The following is a 19,511-nucleotide window of genomic DNA, read 5'->3' on the forward strand; positions in this document are numbered from 1 at the left end:
TAATTTCCCTCATCTTAAAATAATCTCCAGTTCATGATAATCATCATCCAAGAACAACCTGACACAGTGGCTTTGAAAAGTGTTCCCCTTCTCTTCCACTGTTAAGCTCTGACGGTGGCTGTCAAACTGTGTGATCAGAAGTTTCCCTTCTCATACAGAAGTTCCTCTTCCTGTTCCCTCTAATAGAAGCACCTGACTTTAATGTACTGTGAGCCACTTTCTGCCGGGGACCAGGTCTACGCCTCCTATTCACAATAATTTCACATTTCTCTTATTATTATCTCCTCCTTTGAGAAAACACTCTCACACAAGGCTGCGATGCACTGACACCGTGTCACACACACAAGCTGCGCTTTCAAATGTAGCCGCATTTGCATTGACATTGTACATGACTACGACTTAGCTGCGGTTGTTCCACTCCACGACCAAAGCGCAAGTTTATTCATGAGTTCGACAGCAGTGCCACTGATTAAAGCAATAGGACTGTTTCACAGCTTCACGTACCCTTTAAACAGCAACGCACACCAGCAGTGTGAGGCAGAGAGTCACAACTCAGAACAAGGTTGGTGAGCTGCAGGAGTATCAGCCTGGTAATTACTGAGGCAGTTACACAAACACACACACACACACACACATTTGACATCTGCAGGCAACTGGTGCCACGGCAGCTAGCAGCTAATTGGATCATTGTCTGGGAAGGAGAGGGGAGGAGCGAGGGATGAGGGAAGGAAAAATGAAAATATCAGAAAGCTGGCAAGGGAGACAAATCAAGAGATTAATGAGAGCAACAGGTCTTAGAAGACTGCTGGGCAAGGTGAAACCTGCAAGGGATAAGTGCTGTCAGTTCATGTGTTTTCAACCAGTTCGGCACAAACAGTTCCATTACTGAGCCCAGTTTCTTTGGTAGGACTCCGTTCATGTATCCTTTCATCTGTCTGCCTGGTTTGGTCTCAGAACTGCTGTAAAATAAAACAATGATCTATACCTTAGGTGACAATATTGAAATATCATGAGAAAAAATGCTAAATACACTCTTTAATGACAGATCCACTGATGAATGAATCCAGAGATTGCATATAAAATGACCCAAGTTCACGGCCAAAAAGACCCACAGAAGTTTCATTCAGTGCTTTGGTTCGGTGTCATGAAGCTCGTTTCTAAAAGCATATTGTCGTAGCAGACAACCTCCGATACAGCAGCTGTGCATTACCCACTCAGGACCAAACAGAAAGAGTTAAGAACAAGCTACTGAGGAAAACAACAGCAGATGGAGATAACGTCCTCTGTCTGAACTGTACAGCAGTCAGACATTTTACTGGTCTTTAAGGGAATTAATCAAATTGAAATAATAAAAAGGGACAGAAATAGGATTATGAGAAGTGAGTGGCATGTTTGAAGAAATTGAAAATAGCCTTTTTCCTGAAGGTTTGACCTTTTTTTGGTCCCAACATGCCACAACAGTACTTATCTTTATTGTTGCCAGATAAAAAGAGACAGATTGGTGTGTGTGTGTGTGTGTGCGTATATTGGAAGCCGTCATCAGGGGAAGAACGGCTCATATAGATAGTCTAGTGAGACAATGAGGGCCACTGGGGGGTATAGCACTGCATTTGTGAGCATGCTTGTGTGTGTGTGTGTGTTACAGTGCTGATTGAGGGAATGTCACAGTAGGCTACAATGAGAAGGAACCAGGCCAACTGCCACCAGAGCGCTGGCGGTCAATTTGGACGGACTGTCACAGCAGCTCGCCTCATGTCCGCCGTGCTTCCTTCCCCCTGTTGCTCTCCAAGTGCTAACAGCACACTGCGTGGATGATCAGTGTGTGAGTGTGTGCGTGCGCGTGCCTGTGTTTGTTCACTGGCCTGTATTTGACATCGGTGTAGCCTTATAGCCAGATGGTAATGATGCCCCACTGGCCTCCATGTGGAACAGAAACACTGACACGTTGTGAGCACTGTGGATGTGAAGCAGCGATGAGCAGTGACAGGACCAAAGCTTCTGCTGTCACCGCTGGACACAACAAGGACAGTCTGACAGCAAACACACACACACATGCACACACACAGACACACACACTAATTAAAGAATGGAGAAGAGTGTTGGTGTTTTTAATCTGAAAGCTAAAGCTCCATTAAAGGATTTTTTCGACGTAATCAGCGACCATAATGATGCTCTGGCATTCAAGAGTCTTTGTAACTAGTCCAAGTAAGTCTCATGTAAACTTTATGTCAAGATTCAAGCCTGACAAGTGTCTGAATCCTGACCTTTAAAATGACAGTTTGCTCTCCAAGCTGTGTCGATGTGAGGAAACTCTCCATGTTCCTGACTAATTCTTTGTTGTTTTTTTTATATATTATACTGGATGTGAAGATTTTTCATTTAATCTAAGAGACAGGGAGATAAAATGAAAATGAAACTATATTATTTATCTGCAGTTAATGAGGCCTTTCTGCGTGGGTTTCCTCCCACCGTCAAAAGACAACATGTTTGGGTTAAATTGTCTGTAGGTCTGAGTGTGAGTGGTTGTTGTCTCTGTGTGTTGGCCTTGTGATGGACTATTCTAGTTTGTTGTGGGGGAGTGATGTAGTGTGTGACAGAGTCACTGCTCTGCTGCTGCCCAACAATCCCTGATGAAATGAAAAAATATTTTACTTTTAAGGTTGAACTACACTTTACATATGCAGCATTTTGAGTTCAGCATTCCTCTTTTTATGACTTCACACTGTAGGAATTTGTAATCATCACATGTTCGTTGTTGAGTGCATTACTGTGTGGTGCCCTTTGTTCCATTTGTATCAGATCAGATCCCTGAACGATGACCTGACACCGTGACTCACAACAAAGAGATTCTGTATGCATGTGAATAAGCTTGGTGTGTGTGTGTGTGTGTGTGTGTGTGTGTTAGTACTGGTTTCCTCTTTCATTTCCTTTCCACAATGGGGTCGCTGATCATCAGCTGCAGAAAACACACAAATGGACTTGAAACACACACTGAACTACAGTCACACACAAGATGAGATTCTGAATGAATTGCCAATCTGACTTTGTCTGTTCATTTGCTCCTTTACGACTTCATCACTCCTCCCTTTTCCTTGTCCATAGTCTGATAAATAATGTCTCCCAAAGGAACCTGCGTATTTCTGCAGTTTACTAAATGCCAGGAGGTGCAATTAAATGATGTTACACTGGGAAATGCTGCACGGGAAAATGCTTCCATGATGATTTCTTAAACAACCATGTCCACAGCCAGAAATAAGAAAGAAACCAGTTTATCCTGAAATATTTAAACAGGCTTTTGTGGCCTTTTATTGAGCTATGTGGAATTTAAAGAGGACCGAACTTACTGTTCTCCTTAGCTTAATCTGAGGTGAAACAGGCCCCTCAGCAGTTCTGATTTATTCTTTCAATACTGTTTCATGTGATGATCACAGACTGACAGAATGACACAAAGAGCTCAAGGCTTTCAGCTGCATGGACAGGAGGAATCCCTGATGGACCTTCAGGTCTCTTATCAAAGGCAATAATAGGATCAGCAACCTTACAACCTGACATCACAGCAGAGTCCGTAGCTGTTTAACAACAACAACAACAACAGGAAAAAATTCTGGTGTTTCTAGCACCACTGTCTGCTTTTGTTGGTTTGGACATCACGAAATTAGGAAACGCTGACTCCAGGTCTATTTGTTTTAGCTTTTACTGAACCAGACAGATTTATGAAGTTTAAATGTCCATCAAATTGATGTCCAGACTGTCCAGGTTGGGGCTGTAAAAGCGTGTCAAGCGCATGAATGGCTGTAAAGTTGAAGATGATTTGACAGCAAGTTGAATTTCTGATGGATCTTTGTGTTTAAAAAAAAAAAAAAAAAAAAAAAAACGTTAGATCTGAAACCAGCTCCCATTGTGCTGTACCAACATTTGGAAACTAAAGGTCTGACATAAAAATCAAGCACTTATATATAAGTGACAGTTTAGATGAAAGTTGTTAAATTTGGATTTCACGCTGAAGTACCAGATGCCATGACAGAAAACACATTATATAATGAAACACTCCATAACCAGTGAACACTGCTTTATTTAATGAGCCTGTAATTTTCAAAGGATTTCCTCAAATGTGTCCCGTATACAACTATGTAATTTAGTACTGGATGACTAGGAGTGTCCTTGAAATAAAAACTACACTTGAACTCTAGTAAATATTAATTCACAATCCTTGCCTGAAGACAAGTGTCACATTTCTGCATGTTTAGGATGAGTTTCTGTGAGCGGACTGTCGAGGTTACACTAAAAACCAATCGGAAAGGATTTTAAATGTAAATGTACCAATGACGCAATGTCTCTAAGAACAGCTTTGAAGCTGTCGATGTCTCGGCACTTCCTGACCTCACCTATTGTTTGCCAAATCCCAAAATGGGCAGATATATATACAGTATATAAAAAATAACACTGTATGACTAGAAGCTAGGTAAAGTGGTGTTTCAATTACATGAGTGAACAGTTAATCCCACATGTAAACCCAGTCTTCTGTGTTTCAGGTGAAAAAAAAAAAAAAGCATCTGTTGTATCTATGCTGCAACATTATGTGCGAATCCACTGTGGATCAGGACAACTGTACAGGTCAATCCACTGCTGCTGACTAAACTTGATATTTCTGACCAGCAATTTACTTCTAAAGAAAACCAGGGAATAAAAAAAAAAAATAAATAAAACAAAACAACAACCCACCCACAAACAGCGTATAGGAGGAAGGAGGATGGGCTGATTCTGGTAAATACTGTCTGAATTCATGTGCAATGAGACGAAATAGGAGAAAAAATTGAGGCTGCTGCCAGAGATAATGTCCCTCTCTCGCTCCCTTTCTCTGTCTCTCTCTCGCTCCTTCAATCTGTGCATGCACTGAATAATTTATAGCTTTACAGTACAGTCAGTGATAAAGTCAACCAAACGACAGAGGCTCTGACTGAGACACTGGTATGCGATGGTAGAGACATCACTTCTGGATATTTGAATCTCTGCGATAAGCAGAGCACACAGCGCTCTGTGTTTGCACAAAGAGGGCCATTTCCTAGATTACTGTTCCAGATAATGCTGTAATGTTACCTGATTGCATCTCAGCTGTGTATCCTCATTTTGGGGAGTTGGCTGCCTTTGGCATGTCAGTTTGAATGGTGTGAAAGTTGGCCGTGCTATTCTCCTGAGGAGCAGAACATAATAAAGCTGATCAGATAAAGGAATGCAAAGGCAACACAAACACAGAGTTCAACGGGGCACATTCTCATAATTTATAATTTGATAATTTAGGATGCAGGGTCATGGCCACCTAGGAACAGTTTAAAAATGGACCACAATGGCGTCATCACTTGTAACATCTGATAATCTTTCAAACCTTAAGCATCAAAAAAGGCGCAGCAAAGGCAATCAGCGTAATGTGTAGACTTTAACAATGAAAAAAAGTTACATTCAATTGATGTAAAAGGTAATTGTGTTCACTCTAAATCACCAAAAAAAAGAGGATAAACGTGCAAATGAGTTTAATTTTGGTTTAAGAGGGAAAGCAACAAAACCACAATTATAATGGTAATGGATAATTCTCCTTCAGTCATTGTTTGCTCAGAGAAAAGACAATCTGTATCACTTCACAGAAAAGTGCTGCATTTTAAACTCACGTTCGACGCTAACACTGGGAGGAAATGTCGAACATGACTCAGGGAGGGCATGGTCCAAATTATATGTCACTGGATGTTGTCATTACAGGAGCAAGCCTCGGCCGTGGAAGGATTTTAATCCACCCTCCAGTGTGGCTGTTCATGTCATGTACAAGCACGTCCCCCTCAAAAAAAAAAAAAAAAAAAAAAAAAAAAAAAGGAACACGTATGTGTGTGTGAGAAAGCAAGAGGAAGCTATTGATGTGGAGTGAGTTGGAAGCAGAGAGTGGCAGGGAGACACAGATTAGCGGCGATAGCAGGCTAATGTGTGTTTGACCTCCTGAGTGGCTGTAAGCAGCAGATAAGCTAAATCCTTGATTGTCTGTGAACCTCTGCAGACACTCGCTGTAATTAGTTCATCTATCTGAACATGTAAAGACAGAAGCTACACATCCCACTTCTTTCCGCTCCAGTGACCACTGGGAGTCCAGACTTCTGACCTTTGACCCCAGCAGACTAAGCCTCCAGTGTCTCAAAGAAGCCCAGCACCCTCTTTCTCCCTCGATTAACATCACCACAGGTGCATGTGGCCATACATGGAAGCACAACGTAGTGCTATTAATATTTGGTTATCACATAAAACTGTTTAAACAAGTCTGGGACAAAACTCGCCTCAGCAGACAGGCAGGGAAACACCATCAACAACCATAAAGCTTGTGTTTGAAACTCAGGGAGACAGAGTCACAACTAATCAGGGTTTCCATCTACAGCATCTGGCAGGAGCTGTATTGAGTTTGGCAGCGTGACACAACCCAGCGCACCAGGAAACCAGCAGCAGAGAAACACACCTGTCCAAGAGCAACACAGTGGGAGCTCGTGGTTCCTTTACTCATCACAAGTGCAGCAAAACAAGCTCCTCTGTAGGCAGCTATACAAGACTGAATAATGGACAACACTAACATGGATGGAATCAGCCGTTGAATTAAATTGAATGAAGATAGACAATATTAACTGATCCTGGGCAGCTCGGTTGAAAGGCACTGGCAATCCAAAGATTTTCCCCCAATGAATGCTCCTCCAGTCCAGATTGAGCCTTTGTGAAATAATGTGGTTTCAAATGTAAATGTAAAACAAAAAGCAATTACACTTACACATTTCTGACTGTACATCAACGACATGTAGATCTAAACATTGAGGCGTCAGTGGAGGCCTAAAGCTTCTGTAAACATTAGATTCCTTCTTTCATGCTCTCAGTCAACAAAGTTTACCAAGCTGAGTAAAAAAAGGCACAATGTGAAACCTAAGTGTTGAAAAACAAAATAATAACAATAAAAAAAAACAAGGCACAGCTTTTAGTCCACACACACACACACACACACACATATATAAACTTCTTGTTGTTTTGACTGGTAGAGTAATATTCAGCAAGAGAAGCAGCTGCTGAGTTAGAAAATATGACTCCCATCTCAAGGGACATGTTTACTGCTCGAACAGGATGATGATGGTGTGTTCATATGTGTGTGTGTGTGTGAGAGAGAGAGAAAGAGCATTTGTGCATGTAGTTTTGTATTTTTAGATCGGTGTGTTTGGCACAAACTCTGGAGGCCAACTCTAGTGTGCTCACACAGCTCAGACTGATGATACGCTGCTGAAATCACTACAACCTTCAGTTTCTAATAAATGTTTCTGACCTGTAACTCCCACTAACAGTGTTGTTTGGAAATCAGTCAGTTATCAGGGAGATTGGAGAGAAAGAAAAGATTTCTTTTACCTTTTGGAGCAGTCTGACTTCTTTGTTCACTATCAGCATGAGGTTGGTTATGTTTCAAAGGAGGGAAGATAGCAACTAATTTGGTTTTATTATAGTAACAACTCCACTCCACTGTGTGCCAACTTCCACCGTTTTTTTTTTTTAAAGGAATTTTAAATCCTTCATTGTGTTGAAGAACAGAAACACTAATTCAGTAGCGCCCTTTTCACATTTTGAGGTTGCGCACCTGACCTCAATGAACCATTAACAACAGGTAGGAGGTCCAACCAATGGAGTGTGTCAGGAGACCAGCCAATGGCTTAGTCCTAAAATCTGATTGGCCACATTCAAGTCCAAGCTTGGGCAGTGTTTTGGTACAGTATCTGATGAGCAGGGCTCCTTTTTCCAACAAAGTACAAAACTATTTGAGGATAAGCATGAAGCACAGAAGATTTGTGCATTTGTATGATCTTTCATCGTGTGCTCTTATTGCCCAACCCAATCCATACTTCATTTACCACAACCAATCTTTTTCATCTTTCATGTTCTTGAGTTGGTCTTACCAAATCAAAAAGGAGATGATATGCAAATGTTGTGTGCTGTGTGGAGATATTGTAGAAAGTGAAAATTGGGAATGAGAGGAAAATAAATCATTAAATAAAAAAGTGCCACAGAAAGTATATTTCCGTGACAGTGTGGCACTGCCGCCGTACAGCTCAGTAGGAAACAGATTTTGTTTAAGTTTTTGCTGCATTCACGTTTTTTTTCTTTTTGCTTATTTTCAGTCAACATGAGTCACCTGAGAGCTGCTGTTGTTTTGTGCACACTTGTGATATTTTTCTGCCATCGGTACAAAGGAACACTATGTGTTTGAGAGGCAGCGGTGGACAGTGCGCTCTCAGAATCACCCAAATGAGCTGACATGAGCCTTCTTGGAGATAACTGTAGAATATGCTATGGGCCAATTCAACACATTTGTGTTTATATCCACTGTTGAGGAACGCTGATGGTTGCTGTTTCTGTAAACACACGGACTAATGCTGCTGAATAAGATTAGAAACAGCTCACCCGTCATCCTTTTCCACCTCTGACAAGAAGTGAATAGCTAGCAAAACTTCAAAATGCCCACGCTAATCAGCATTGTAAATTATCATTTTCTAGCCAGCGTGGCTCAATGCTGAGAAACGATAATAATCCTCTCTGTTGGCTTTGCTGGGATGTCTTCATCCAGCGTCATAAGGGCTCTCTGTGTCAGCAAAGAAAACATGAGCATATGTAGAAAGGCAAAGACTGCATTTACTGACGTGCAAAAAGAGCAGCTAAGATGATTTAAATGAGGGGGATGAATATTCAGGCTGTCCTTACAAACACAATCACAATTTGGTCCCTTTTAATTAGTTAATTAGCAATTTCTATGTAAAAGGACAAACTTACAGATCAGATACGCTGTATATGAGCTGCCTTTCTTCCATTTAATTGATCCCCAATTACCCATTAATTATTCGATTACCTCATTTAGCCTGTGTGTCTTGGATTGTATGTCAGCTCAGTCAATGACAAGTCAGCTCTAATTAAAGACCAGGGCAGTACTCTGCAGCCATGGAGAGGCCATTTTTAGGCAGCAGAGAGCCATAGATATTCATGAGATTGTTTTAATTTGTAATAAAGATTTAAATTACCAGCCGTGTTGAGAACAGGAGACGTTCTGTTGTAGCGGTGCAACAGCGGTTCTCTGAGCACCTGTGCTCCTGCCAGCGGCTGGACAGGGTGTGTCCATCTGCCTTAAATGGCAATTACGAAGGAATAATGCGCCAACATGTCACTCTTAATTAAAGTCATCTGGACGTCCATGCAGGGGGGATTTCAGTCATTATTCAGAAGGTCATAGTCTTGTTGGCCTTGTCTAAAGTAAAGGTGAAAGTGATGAAGGCTGAAGAAGCAACAGCCTGTTTGGCGTTTAGTTTGTTAGAGTTTTCTGTGACCAAATAATCTCCCTCACTTCTCCATTTCTCTCCACGGCAAATTTATGCAACAACATCACACCTGCAGTGCCGACAGGATGGACTCAGGATGGATTATCAGCAGAGTAAATGTGATGGAAATACGTCAACCTGCATTGATACGTGTCAGTGAACTTAAGGATGGATTCAAATATTTCCTTTTTTTTTACTAAATGAAATCAATTTAAAACATAATGCAACATGGGCAAAAGAACAAAATCCACAGTCTTGCCTTAAATGTCTGAAAAAAAGAAAAAAAACTGCCATGTTTTATGTCTTCTTTGCAATTTCGATGTGACAAATATTCACGAACCACTGTTCATCGAGAAGTAACTGCTGGATGGTCAGTAAATCCCTGCAGACTGTCGAGCTGCCTGCCCATCTACAACATCACCGGTTCGGCTGAAGGCATCTTTGTTGGAGCCGAGTGTTGAAAGTAATAAAAAGACAGTGTGACAGTAAAACAGCACATCAGGCAAAGAGATGTTGCATGAAAACTGTGGCTTTTCAATTAATAAAATGTATAACCAGGAACGGATTAAAGATGCCAAATAATTTGCCGACCAAATGAAAGCTTTTTTTGGCTGCGTTGCTTTAGTTGCATCCCCAATGTGCCATCAAGTAGGCTCTTCAATCACGCACAGGTGTGTCTGTGATTCGCCAAGGTCAAGTGAAGTTTGATGCTGAACTCTGATCGTGTTACTGCAAATCACACCGTTAATGCTACACTGACTATGTCAGAATAGCAGAACACACAAATGGCTAGTTTAAGGATCAAGAAAAGGTCTAAAGGTCCTTTTCGAGCCAAGAAAATACAAGAGGCACGACCAGATTCTACCATTTATTACACATATTACATTCTTAAATAAAAATGCTCCACTTAACAGTTCTTGCATAGATATCTTACAATACCAATTTAGAAAAGAATTATGAAACAGACCAGTAACAAAAATAAATTTTCTTCTTCCTTAATAAAGAACATTACCATACTAACATCATATAATACAAATAATATTTTAAACACTTTGTACAGCAAAAAATTGTAAGAGAACTCAAAAAAATAAAACAAAATAAAAAATACTCAACAGATGTGACGGTGACAGAGGAAAGCGGGTGAGAGTGACAGTTTATGGACTGAAGGTGTCGGGGTTACAGAGCACCTGTAGGACAGGTGAGAGGGACGTTAGGATGGTGAAAACACGTCTTCACTTTTCTACATGTCCATTCATTCCACACAACATACAGTTGTGGTTTGAGTTGACTGTGGCCACACACTAGATGTAATGGTGCTAAAATACCAGCTTTCACTAAATGATGCCACCAGATTGGTCACTTAGCCGGATGTGCAGCGTGAGGATTGGCGCCGAAGTGTTTCCTGGGTGTCCTCCAGATTTCTGTTTGACTGGAGCTTGTTATTTTGAAGGTATCTATGTTTACGTTCAACAGTTTATTTTGGTGAACAGTCCTCCTCCTACTCACCCGCTGAGATTTTAGAAATGGGGATTGCCTAAATACTGAAACCCCAAATCTAAAATTCTCACACTGAGTATGAATATAATATAGGCTTTTTATATCTGTAGATGCTGCTGGATAGAAAAACATTTTTCTGAGTGTTAATGGTGGTTAGGAGGGACTTTCCTCGTTCCATCCTCAACATAAGAAAAATTTGTAATTGTAGCTTGGTGGTTAATTTTGAATATATGTCAAAATAGACATCATAAGCAACAATTTTGAAAAGCTTAAACAAAAATAATGTTTTTTTTCCCTAATTTCGCAAATTTCACTTTGAGGAACCTGGTGTAATTTATTTCAAGTAGTGCTAAATACGTTATTTTATTGGTAGTATGATATAATAGGCAGAAATTTTTGGTACCAATCCTCTTTCACATGATGAAATAATAGGCCAAGCTCCCAAAGGTTTTTTTTTTTATACTAAAAGAACTTACAGAGGAATTAATCTGGCATCAGAGAGTGAACAGATCAGCTGGCAGAGATGAAAAAGCACCCGACAAGCAGAGTCAACCGAAGTTAAACAAACTGTACTGACCAAGGACATTGAGCTGGCAAGGTGGAAAAGTTATTGCAGTCTCACCAAAGAACTGCTCAGAGATCCCAAGCTGCATCGCTCCTCAGAATACTTCCCAGTGCAGCTGGATATCTAAAGACTATCAGCGCGTTGGGCCCCAGAGGGCTCTGACGGTTGTGATTTTGGTGGAGAGGGTACGGTTTGGGTGAGGTGGAACATACAGACAGGGAGAGGGGTCAAGGACTGTGAATCTCTTATATACTGACACATCAAGCATGGACAAACACAGTAGTTACAGACAGACACTCCGGGATGCGACTGATACCAAGAAAGTTGAAGCAAGTCACAGCATGACTGAGTGTGAAGGATAATGGATTCCCCAGAATAACAGCGGTGAAAGAAGGCATTTCACTGGAAGGTTAAGTAGATATGTCAGTCTGATCTACCACAAGTGGACCAAATCGTAGATGGTTCTTGGTGGTGAAGTGCATCCTGGACGTGTAACAAATGTCAAGTGGATATTTGACAGAGTGCTCCAACAGACTATGCTAGCAGTGCGCGCACATGGAGAGTGCAATAGCTAAGTATGATCATGTAGTGCGATGTTTGCGAGAACTAAAGCGGATCTATAGAAATACTGAAATGTCTGAGACAGTGCTGTTGCCACGTATGATTAATTGGACACAGAGCGGTCTGTAAGTACGATCTCACGCTATTTACAAAAGCTGCCAGAAGTAACAATCGTTCTCCAGGGTGATGCGGTGGAAAAGTGTGGGAACTGAAGCCTGGTCCCTCAAAGGTGGACAAACTATGACAAAGAGGAGGTCTGAAGGCTGTTTTCACACTGACTTTGTTGGCTTCCTTTGTTCAATCCAAAGCTCCTCCGGCTTGCAGACTGACTAGTTTATTCCGTCCAGCTGTGATGAACATGCTCCACTAAAGGCTGGGTCATTGTGATATTTGCTTTGATGAGTGGTATTTGTCTTATAATTAATGGATCTCAGGTCACAGAGCATTTTTGGCTGTTGCAGATTTCGGTGCATGCATCTCCCACAACTGTGACTGTGTACCGGTACGTTTTCTTTATTTGTACCTATAAAAACTGTTCACAGGAGCCGATTGAGCCCACATTAGGACACAACTTGCCAGTGTGAAAGCACCTTTAGTAACTGCCAAAGGGTAGACTGCCCTCTTGCTTTGAACTCCGACCATCAGATATATGGAGATGGTCAACTTTTCCAAAGACTCCAGCCCACTTTTCACTCTGAAAAATGAGACTTATTCGCAGTGTGCTAAGAAGCTAACTTAAACTAAAGCTACTTCACTCCTGCTTAAGCTGCTAGCGCCACTCTACTGGGCACCCTATAAAACCATGAGAACAGTATTTTACATTGTGAACAATGCATTCGGCTCCAGCTGACGGGGGACGAGAGACTGAGAATGATACGAAGCATGACGATTTGGAGCGTAATTAAAATTAAATGGGACGAGCGACGAAGAATAACAATTCCTCTCCTTCCACCTTCTGTCCATCAGTAATTTTCTGCGTCGCTGCCCCTCGGCCTGTTCCTCTACATCTACTACATTCACAGCAGTTAACTTGCAAATATGTAAATCTTTGGGCAAATTGCGTAAAGTGTGCATTCAGCATTCCTGCAGCTGATAGTGCATGGACAACTGCTGTGGACAGAGAGGGAGGGAGGGGGCAAGGATGGAGGATGGAGGAACAGGAATGGCACTTAAACTGGGAAGGAAGAGGGAGGATTGGGAGACACAGAGCGGATTAAATATCTGATGGGACTTTGCAGATAAATTTATTTCATCTGTAATACATGAGATAAAATGCAAGGGGCTGATTTAAGAATTAGGTTTTTCATGTGGGTAAATTATTTTTTTCTAATCCCTTTTTTTTTCATCAAAATTTAATCTCTTTGACAAATATCTCACTTTTGTGGCACGTCTCTGTGCTAACGGGATCTTCTGTTTCATCAAATCTGTCCTCTGGGTAGGAACGGCTGAAGCTGGTTCAGCTCGAGGTCTCTGTTGATTTCGACCACTCAGTTTCCTTGTGACCCAGAGCTATCTCATTAGCCTTACTGCAACCCAGAGGTGCTAATCCTAATCAGAGCTGTGGGACGGCAGCAAGCCGGCCTCTGGGAGGCTGAGAGACGACAGGTGGAACAATGCCGTGACAGAAAACACAGGCTGAAAATGAAATGGACAAATTGTGACCTTGTATCGGAGACGACGTTATCACCTGTCACACGTCAAGAGGGATTTTAATTTAATAGTTGAGGAACTATGATGTGTATTTGTTGCATGCTGGCATTATAAAATGCACAATCTTCAATTGGTAAATTAAATCTTGGCCAACGTGGTATGTTTACATGTAACGACACAAAGAGTGCAATCCTCCAAAAGCCACACACAAATGTGCTGAAGGTGTCACAATTGAGTCAAATTAACGCTCATCATACTCTGGAATTTCACCTCAACTGACAAATTTTAACAAATTTAAAGTCACATTGCATTCAGACGTTTGCCTCCAGCTACAAGTAGACATTGACCCCCTCTTCTCTGCAAATGAGGCCATCTTGGGGTATTTGCCGCTTCGATAATGCACCCAGTAATACAAAGTCACCAGACAAAGTCTGAAATGCAAAAAAGATCCCAAATTTTTTATCAAACTTCCTTTAAAAATCCTGAGGTTTGGGTTCGGGGGGTGGCAAAGAAACAAAAAATACGCAGCCATTGGGGCCCTTCGGAAAATGGGAATTTCTCTTTATCTGGGAGGGAGGATTCTGATTTTAACATGCTTCAATATGAAGTGCAAGTTTGCATTTCTTTAAGTTGAGCCATTGAGCTCTCTGACTTGAATGAAATAATGAAGGTTCAGATGAAACACCTAATGAACACACTGTGGGCCGTGACTTTGATTAAAAGCAAATGTATCAACTTTTCTATTACATTACATGGTTGCACGCATATTCAGCTGTTTAAAAATTCTGTTATCAACCACTTTTCCGGATCACTGTCTCCCTCACAATATGCCTAATTCATGGGACACACACATATATATATATATATACACACACTCGCACACACACAAATACACATTCGTGCCATCAAAAGCCTCACAAAAGTGCTACGATCCCCATCCCTCTATGATTGTACGTCCTGTAAAGGAGGGCTCCTTCTACATCCCTTTGCATGTCTCAACATTTTGGCGTGACTTTGCATCATCCAAGCTGAAGAAAACAACCATCGATACAGCTTTTGGAACAGAAAACAGTAACAATGAACGGAAATCAGAAGAGAAACACTGGATTCATCTCAAAGGTGGGTTGCTTTACGTCATATTTAGCAGAAAGAGAGAGTTAGTAGAGAAAGCTGCCGCTGGATACAGAAGCCTCATATGGAGGCGGTCTGCTGAGCTCTCCTGACCAGGGAGACTCTGCCCGTGGCTGAAGGGCAGTTCCACACTGGAGGTTTTTGGTATCGATTGTTCGAAGCTGCACCATAAACCTCCCCTAAAGGGGAAATTTTTTTCACTGTTTCACCTAATGAAGCCTGGCAAGGCCGACTGGCATGATGACTGGGCACAATGGGATGTGTAATCTTCTGCCAGCTTCGGGAGCCCTGCACCTTCACCCAGCCGCAGCAGTCGGCAGCAGCTGGTATTAGACCGTTTGCATGTGCCGCTGGGCATTTAGGCGGTGGGCGGACGGACCAGCAGTGTCAGTGCTGATGTTTGCGGGATCAGTGATTGAAAGGCGAGTTTTTGATTTGTTTTGTTTTTTTCCCTGCATCCACTGAGCAGAGGAAGCAGGTGATGTGGATATGTGGTCACGCCAGTTTCCACCTCTCATGCATTCCTTTTTTTTTTTTTTACCTCTGAGATTTTAACATCAGTGATTAAATTGAGGTCACAGAGATAAGCCATTATTTCCATCAAATATTCAGCGCCTGGAGCGACCTAGGTACAACACCGGCTAAGAAGTTGTTGGCTAACCGCCCACAGGACTTTACTGTGTTATTCTTTTTGCTAATAAGTGTGCTAAAGCGAAATTCTTCACTAAGTTAAGCAGATTGACTGTTATGCTGTTATGAGGGAATTCGGATTGTGATGACTCCTGTCCATATGAATTTAATTACTGCCGGGGCAACCGGAAATTGTGCTGTCTTCGATGTACAGTGACTTAAAACCTTTTAATTGGGTTCATGCTCATGCTTTTGGAAACAATTTACACATCCCAACAAAAGACAATTAAGTTAGCTCATGAGAATTTTAAGTCTGCATGTCCTCACCAAAACAAAGGTTTGGCCTCCATCGTCCAGATTTCTTAGGTAAACTGAAATGAATCCAGGTTAAAACCTGCATTGCTTAAACACGAGCTCGTTGGCTCGTAGTCTTCTGCTTCTGTCCACGTTTAGCAGATTGTTACACTCTTGTGTGCAACAGCTGCCAACTGTTGATTTGGCAGAGTAGCGTGAAATGTGCATTGATAATTCAGGTTTTTATCTTTGTTTGGGTCAAGAGATTGGGGGATGGGGGGGCGTCGTTCCATCTTGAGCACATTCAAATTCACTACATAACAGAACAGGAAAGAAAGGGGGCTTTGAGGCTTATCATGATTTTCAACATGATGGAAATTTCGCTGCAATTGTTTCCCTCCAATTTATCTTCACTGAAAACAGGAGCTCGTACGCTGAATTGCAACCAACAATGTAACCAAAGTCTCTGAAGTAAAAAAAAAATAAAAAAAAGGCTGATTAAATGAGAGGCAGAAACTGTAGCGAGGGAGTTGTGGGTGATTGTTGGAACCAAGAACAAGCTGATTTCTCACTTCAAAGTATTTGAAATCGTTTGTTACCTCCAGCTGAGAGCTAAGATACTCTTCTACTAAACAACAGTTGCTAAATTCCTACTGTGAAAAAAGATTTGGGAGCAGAACATATAATTCCAGGAAGAGAGAGTGTTTGTGTGTGTGTGTGTGTGTGTGTGTGTCTGTGTGTTCGTGTGAGTTCATGAGCGTGTGTGTGCATTTGCAATAAAGCCTGCCATGCAGTGTTTTGTTTTCCAACTCTGTTCATTAGTTTAATAATTATTTTCCTAAATCTTATTAGTCTTATCTCAAGAAGAGCCATGAGCAAAGAAACTGCAGTGTAAGTGTACGCGCGCGCGTGTGTGTGTGTGTGTGTGTGTGTTGACGGAGTATGTGTGTCTGTTGTGTATGTAATGTGTAGAGCAAGACGGCATTGTTTTTGTATTGTATTTTTTTCAAGTCTTTTTATGATTTTTTTTTCTTTGCATTTCTTTTTTTTCCCCATATTTTTCACTGTAGAAAAGAAAAGCACAGATAACATTGAAAAAAAGTCAGTGCAGTCAATGGATACGAAAACAGGCAATTTTTGACCAGGCCAGTGCGACCGCGTCTGTTCGGTTGGTTGGCGTCTTTACTCCCACGTGAACGAGCAACGAGCAGCTCTGCAGTGCTGCCAGGGAGGTGAGATCTCGCAGTCTGTGAACGAGCTCCAGGATGACTTTCAGAATCAGCAGAAGCATAGAAAAAAAAACAAAAAACAAAAAAACAAACAGGTTTCCAGTTTTTAGCGAGTCCTCCACCTGACTGTTGGCGTACGAGTCCACGAAGGGTCATGCCTGGGATTTGTTTTTCAGCTGGAGTGAATCGCAGGGTGGAAAGAGCAACACGGAAAGCTGAAGACGTCTCTGGTGTCTTCTTTCACTTTATTCCAAAAAGAACCTTGGAAAAAAAAACCCATACAAATCCGTTTTCTGAGAGTCGGTATGATGATTCTGTTTTTTTGTTCATCCTGTGGTTGCTTACAGATCGCAGGAGCAGAGTCAGTGCACATGGGGATTAAAAGACCAACAACGCTCTCCTTCTCATCCCACACATTCTGTTGAAGTCATCTTAGATTTTCAGTTTTTTTTTCCTCTAACACAATTCAGTGAGTTTTAAGACATTTTCTCCAAGAGAGAAAATAACAAAGTATCATTCTTTGTAATAACAAGAAGAAGAATTAATGTCCTCTAAGTAGAAAAAAAGGGAAGAAAGTGTCGCTGCGCATTTCTGTCAGATGGCCTGCGGAGGCGGCAGGCGTCTCGATGAAGGTGAGAGATACAAACACCCACTGAAGGAGAGCCTGAGAGTTGCAGCAGCACCCGCTGACCGAGATCCCATGGGTGCCCCAAAAACACCCAGCATCCGAGCCCTGGGTTCGATTGTCAGCCATGCTAGAAGTCAATCTGTACAGTCTCTCTCCTGCAGATTTGGCATTGTTGTTTTCTTCACATAGATTACTAAAGCTGACTGCGGCAGATGATGGTTTCTCATGTTCCGTGTGTGAAAAACATAAAAAAAAAAAAAAAACCCTTAAATAAATAAAAAAAAAAACCCCAATAACAATAATAATAAAAAAACGAGAAAAAAGTTGAGTATTGGATTTCAGAAGCTGGTAAAGCACAAACAACTGACTATATGGATATTAAAAGTTTCCCCACTGAGCTATTTTCTCACCAAAAGTGACTTTATGGTTAAAACACACTGAATACAGAGAAAGAAAAAAGGTGGTATAATGTTTCATCAAGCAAGTTAAGTATATGTTGGTTTGGCAGTGTCCAAGCCCCAAAAGCCACGTGACAGCAGCCGGGGTCACCGGGATGATGCATTCAAAGACAGATGTGTGGACTGATTACTATTGCAAGTATGTGTGTGTGTAATTTTAAAGAAAAACAACATTCTAGCTACTCCTTGTTTTCCTCCAATCCCGTCAGTCTGCGCGATCTTTATGACCCCTTCAGATGGATGCGCTGCCCTGAAGGCGTCATGACCGCCGACTGGATTTTGAACGGGGTGATCGAGATGGGCGTTTGGTAGCTCGACTGCCCACCCCTTCCTCCTCCTATCTCTCCTCCTCCTCCTCCATCTTCTCTTCTCCCTCCTCCTCGTCTTCCTCTCTCCCACTCCTTTGCTCTTTGCCCTCAGATGTGCCTCTTCATGTGCAGGGCCAGGTGATCTGATCGAGAGAAACACCTGCAGAGGGAATCAGAGAAACCATGTTCAAGTACAATCTAAATGATGCACGAAATACAAGAAATCTGAAAGAAAGATAATGTAAAGGTGAAATGATATTTAACAGTGGAACCCGCAGCAGAGAAGAAAAGTGAAAAGACTAATATAAGAAAACAACTGACGGGATAACAATGTGTGCAAAGGCACAATTAATCCCATTTCCTTGGACATGTGCACAAAATAACCATACAAATTCAGGCTGGCAAGCGTTGCTGATCTGTGCACAATCTCTGTATATTGTTGATGAGTGTGCCACGCTCCCAGGCCCCCTTGAATCCCCACTGGCTCTGTGTGTTTCTGGGAACTGTCCATAATCCCAAGCCCCTTGAACTCCCCACTGGCAATGTGTATTTGCTGGAAATGCTCCACGCTACCAGCCCTCTGAAGTAAACATATTCATTGCGTATTTGCTGAGAATACTAGTCGGTCTCAAACCTCCAGCAGCAATGACACACAACAGATAAAGTCTGACTATTAGGCCTGCTAACACCAGCTAATATGAGATACCACCAAACTGAGAGTGCACATTATAACACTGATACCGTATTTCTTCTCAAAATATTCCCTCTGAGCTATGTAAAAATATTTCAAATGGATTGATTCAGAACTCATTGATAATTCCTTCAAAAGCAGTTTCTAGCTACTTTAGTAGAAGCACATTAAACTAAATGAGTTCAGCCTAGCAGAAAATCTAAAGGTATGTGTATTATTTAAACCCAGAGAGAAAAGCTCAGGGCTTGACACACAACTGTAGTAATGCAGAAAACTACAGAAATGTTCAACCTCTTCCTTCAGAAACGGCAGTCGGTCCTACTTTATAAGCGGTGAAACCCAGACAAAAGGACCAACATGGGTAAATTCAGTTCAGTGATCTCCTACATACGACTAAAACAGCACCATAAATCACAGCCAGGCCTCTCAGCCCCGCAGTCTCTCCTCCAGCTCAGACTGGGGAAACTAATTAGGCATGTATTGTGACCACGGATGCTGATGCAG

At 41.7% G+C, this 19,511-nt stretch overlaps 1 protein-coding gene across 3 annotated transcripts in view; it reads right to left on the minus strand.

Moving 5' to 3' along the window:
• Positions 1–17,834: 17,834 nt before the first annotated feature.
• Positions 17,835–19,511, minus strand: part of klf7b (Kruppel like factor 7b) — a 62,409-nt gene continuing 60,732 nt past the window's right edge. For all 3 annotated transcript variants that reach the window (XM_029530464.1, XM_029530463.1, XM_029530462.1), the window contains one exon: positions 17,835–18,476. In XM_029530464.1, the coding sequence (XP_029386324.1) occupies positions 18,425–18,476 (52 nt within the window). In that variant the 3' untranslated portion in view covers positions 17,835–18,424. The remainder of the gene's footprint in view (positions 18,477–19,511) is intronic.

The sequence above is a fragment of the Echeneis naucrates genome, chromosome 21 (assembly GCF_900963305.1).
Source record: "Echeneis naucrates chromosome 21, fEcheNa1.1, whole genome shotgun sequence".
NCBI lineage: Eukaryota > Metazoa > Chordata > Actinopteri > Carangiformes > Echeneidae > Echeneis > Echeneis naucrates.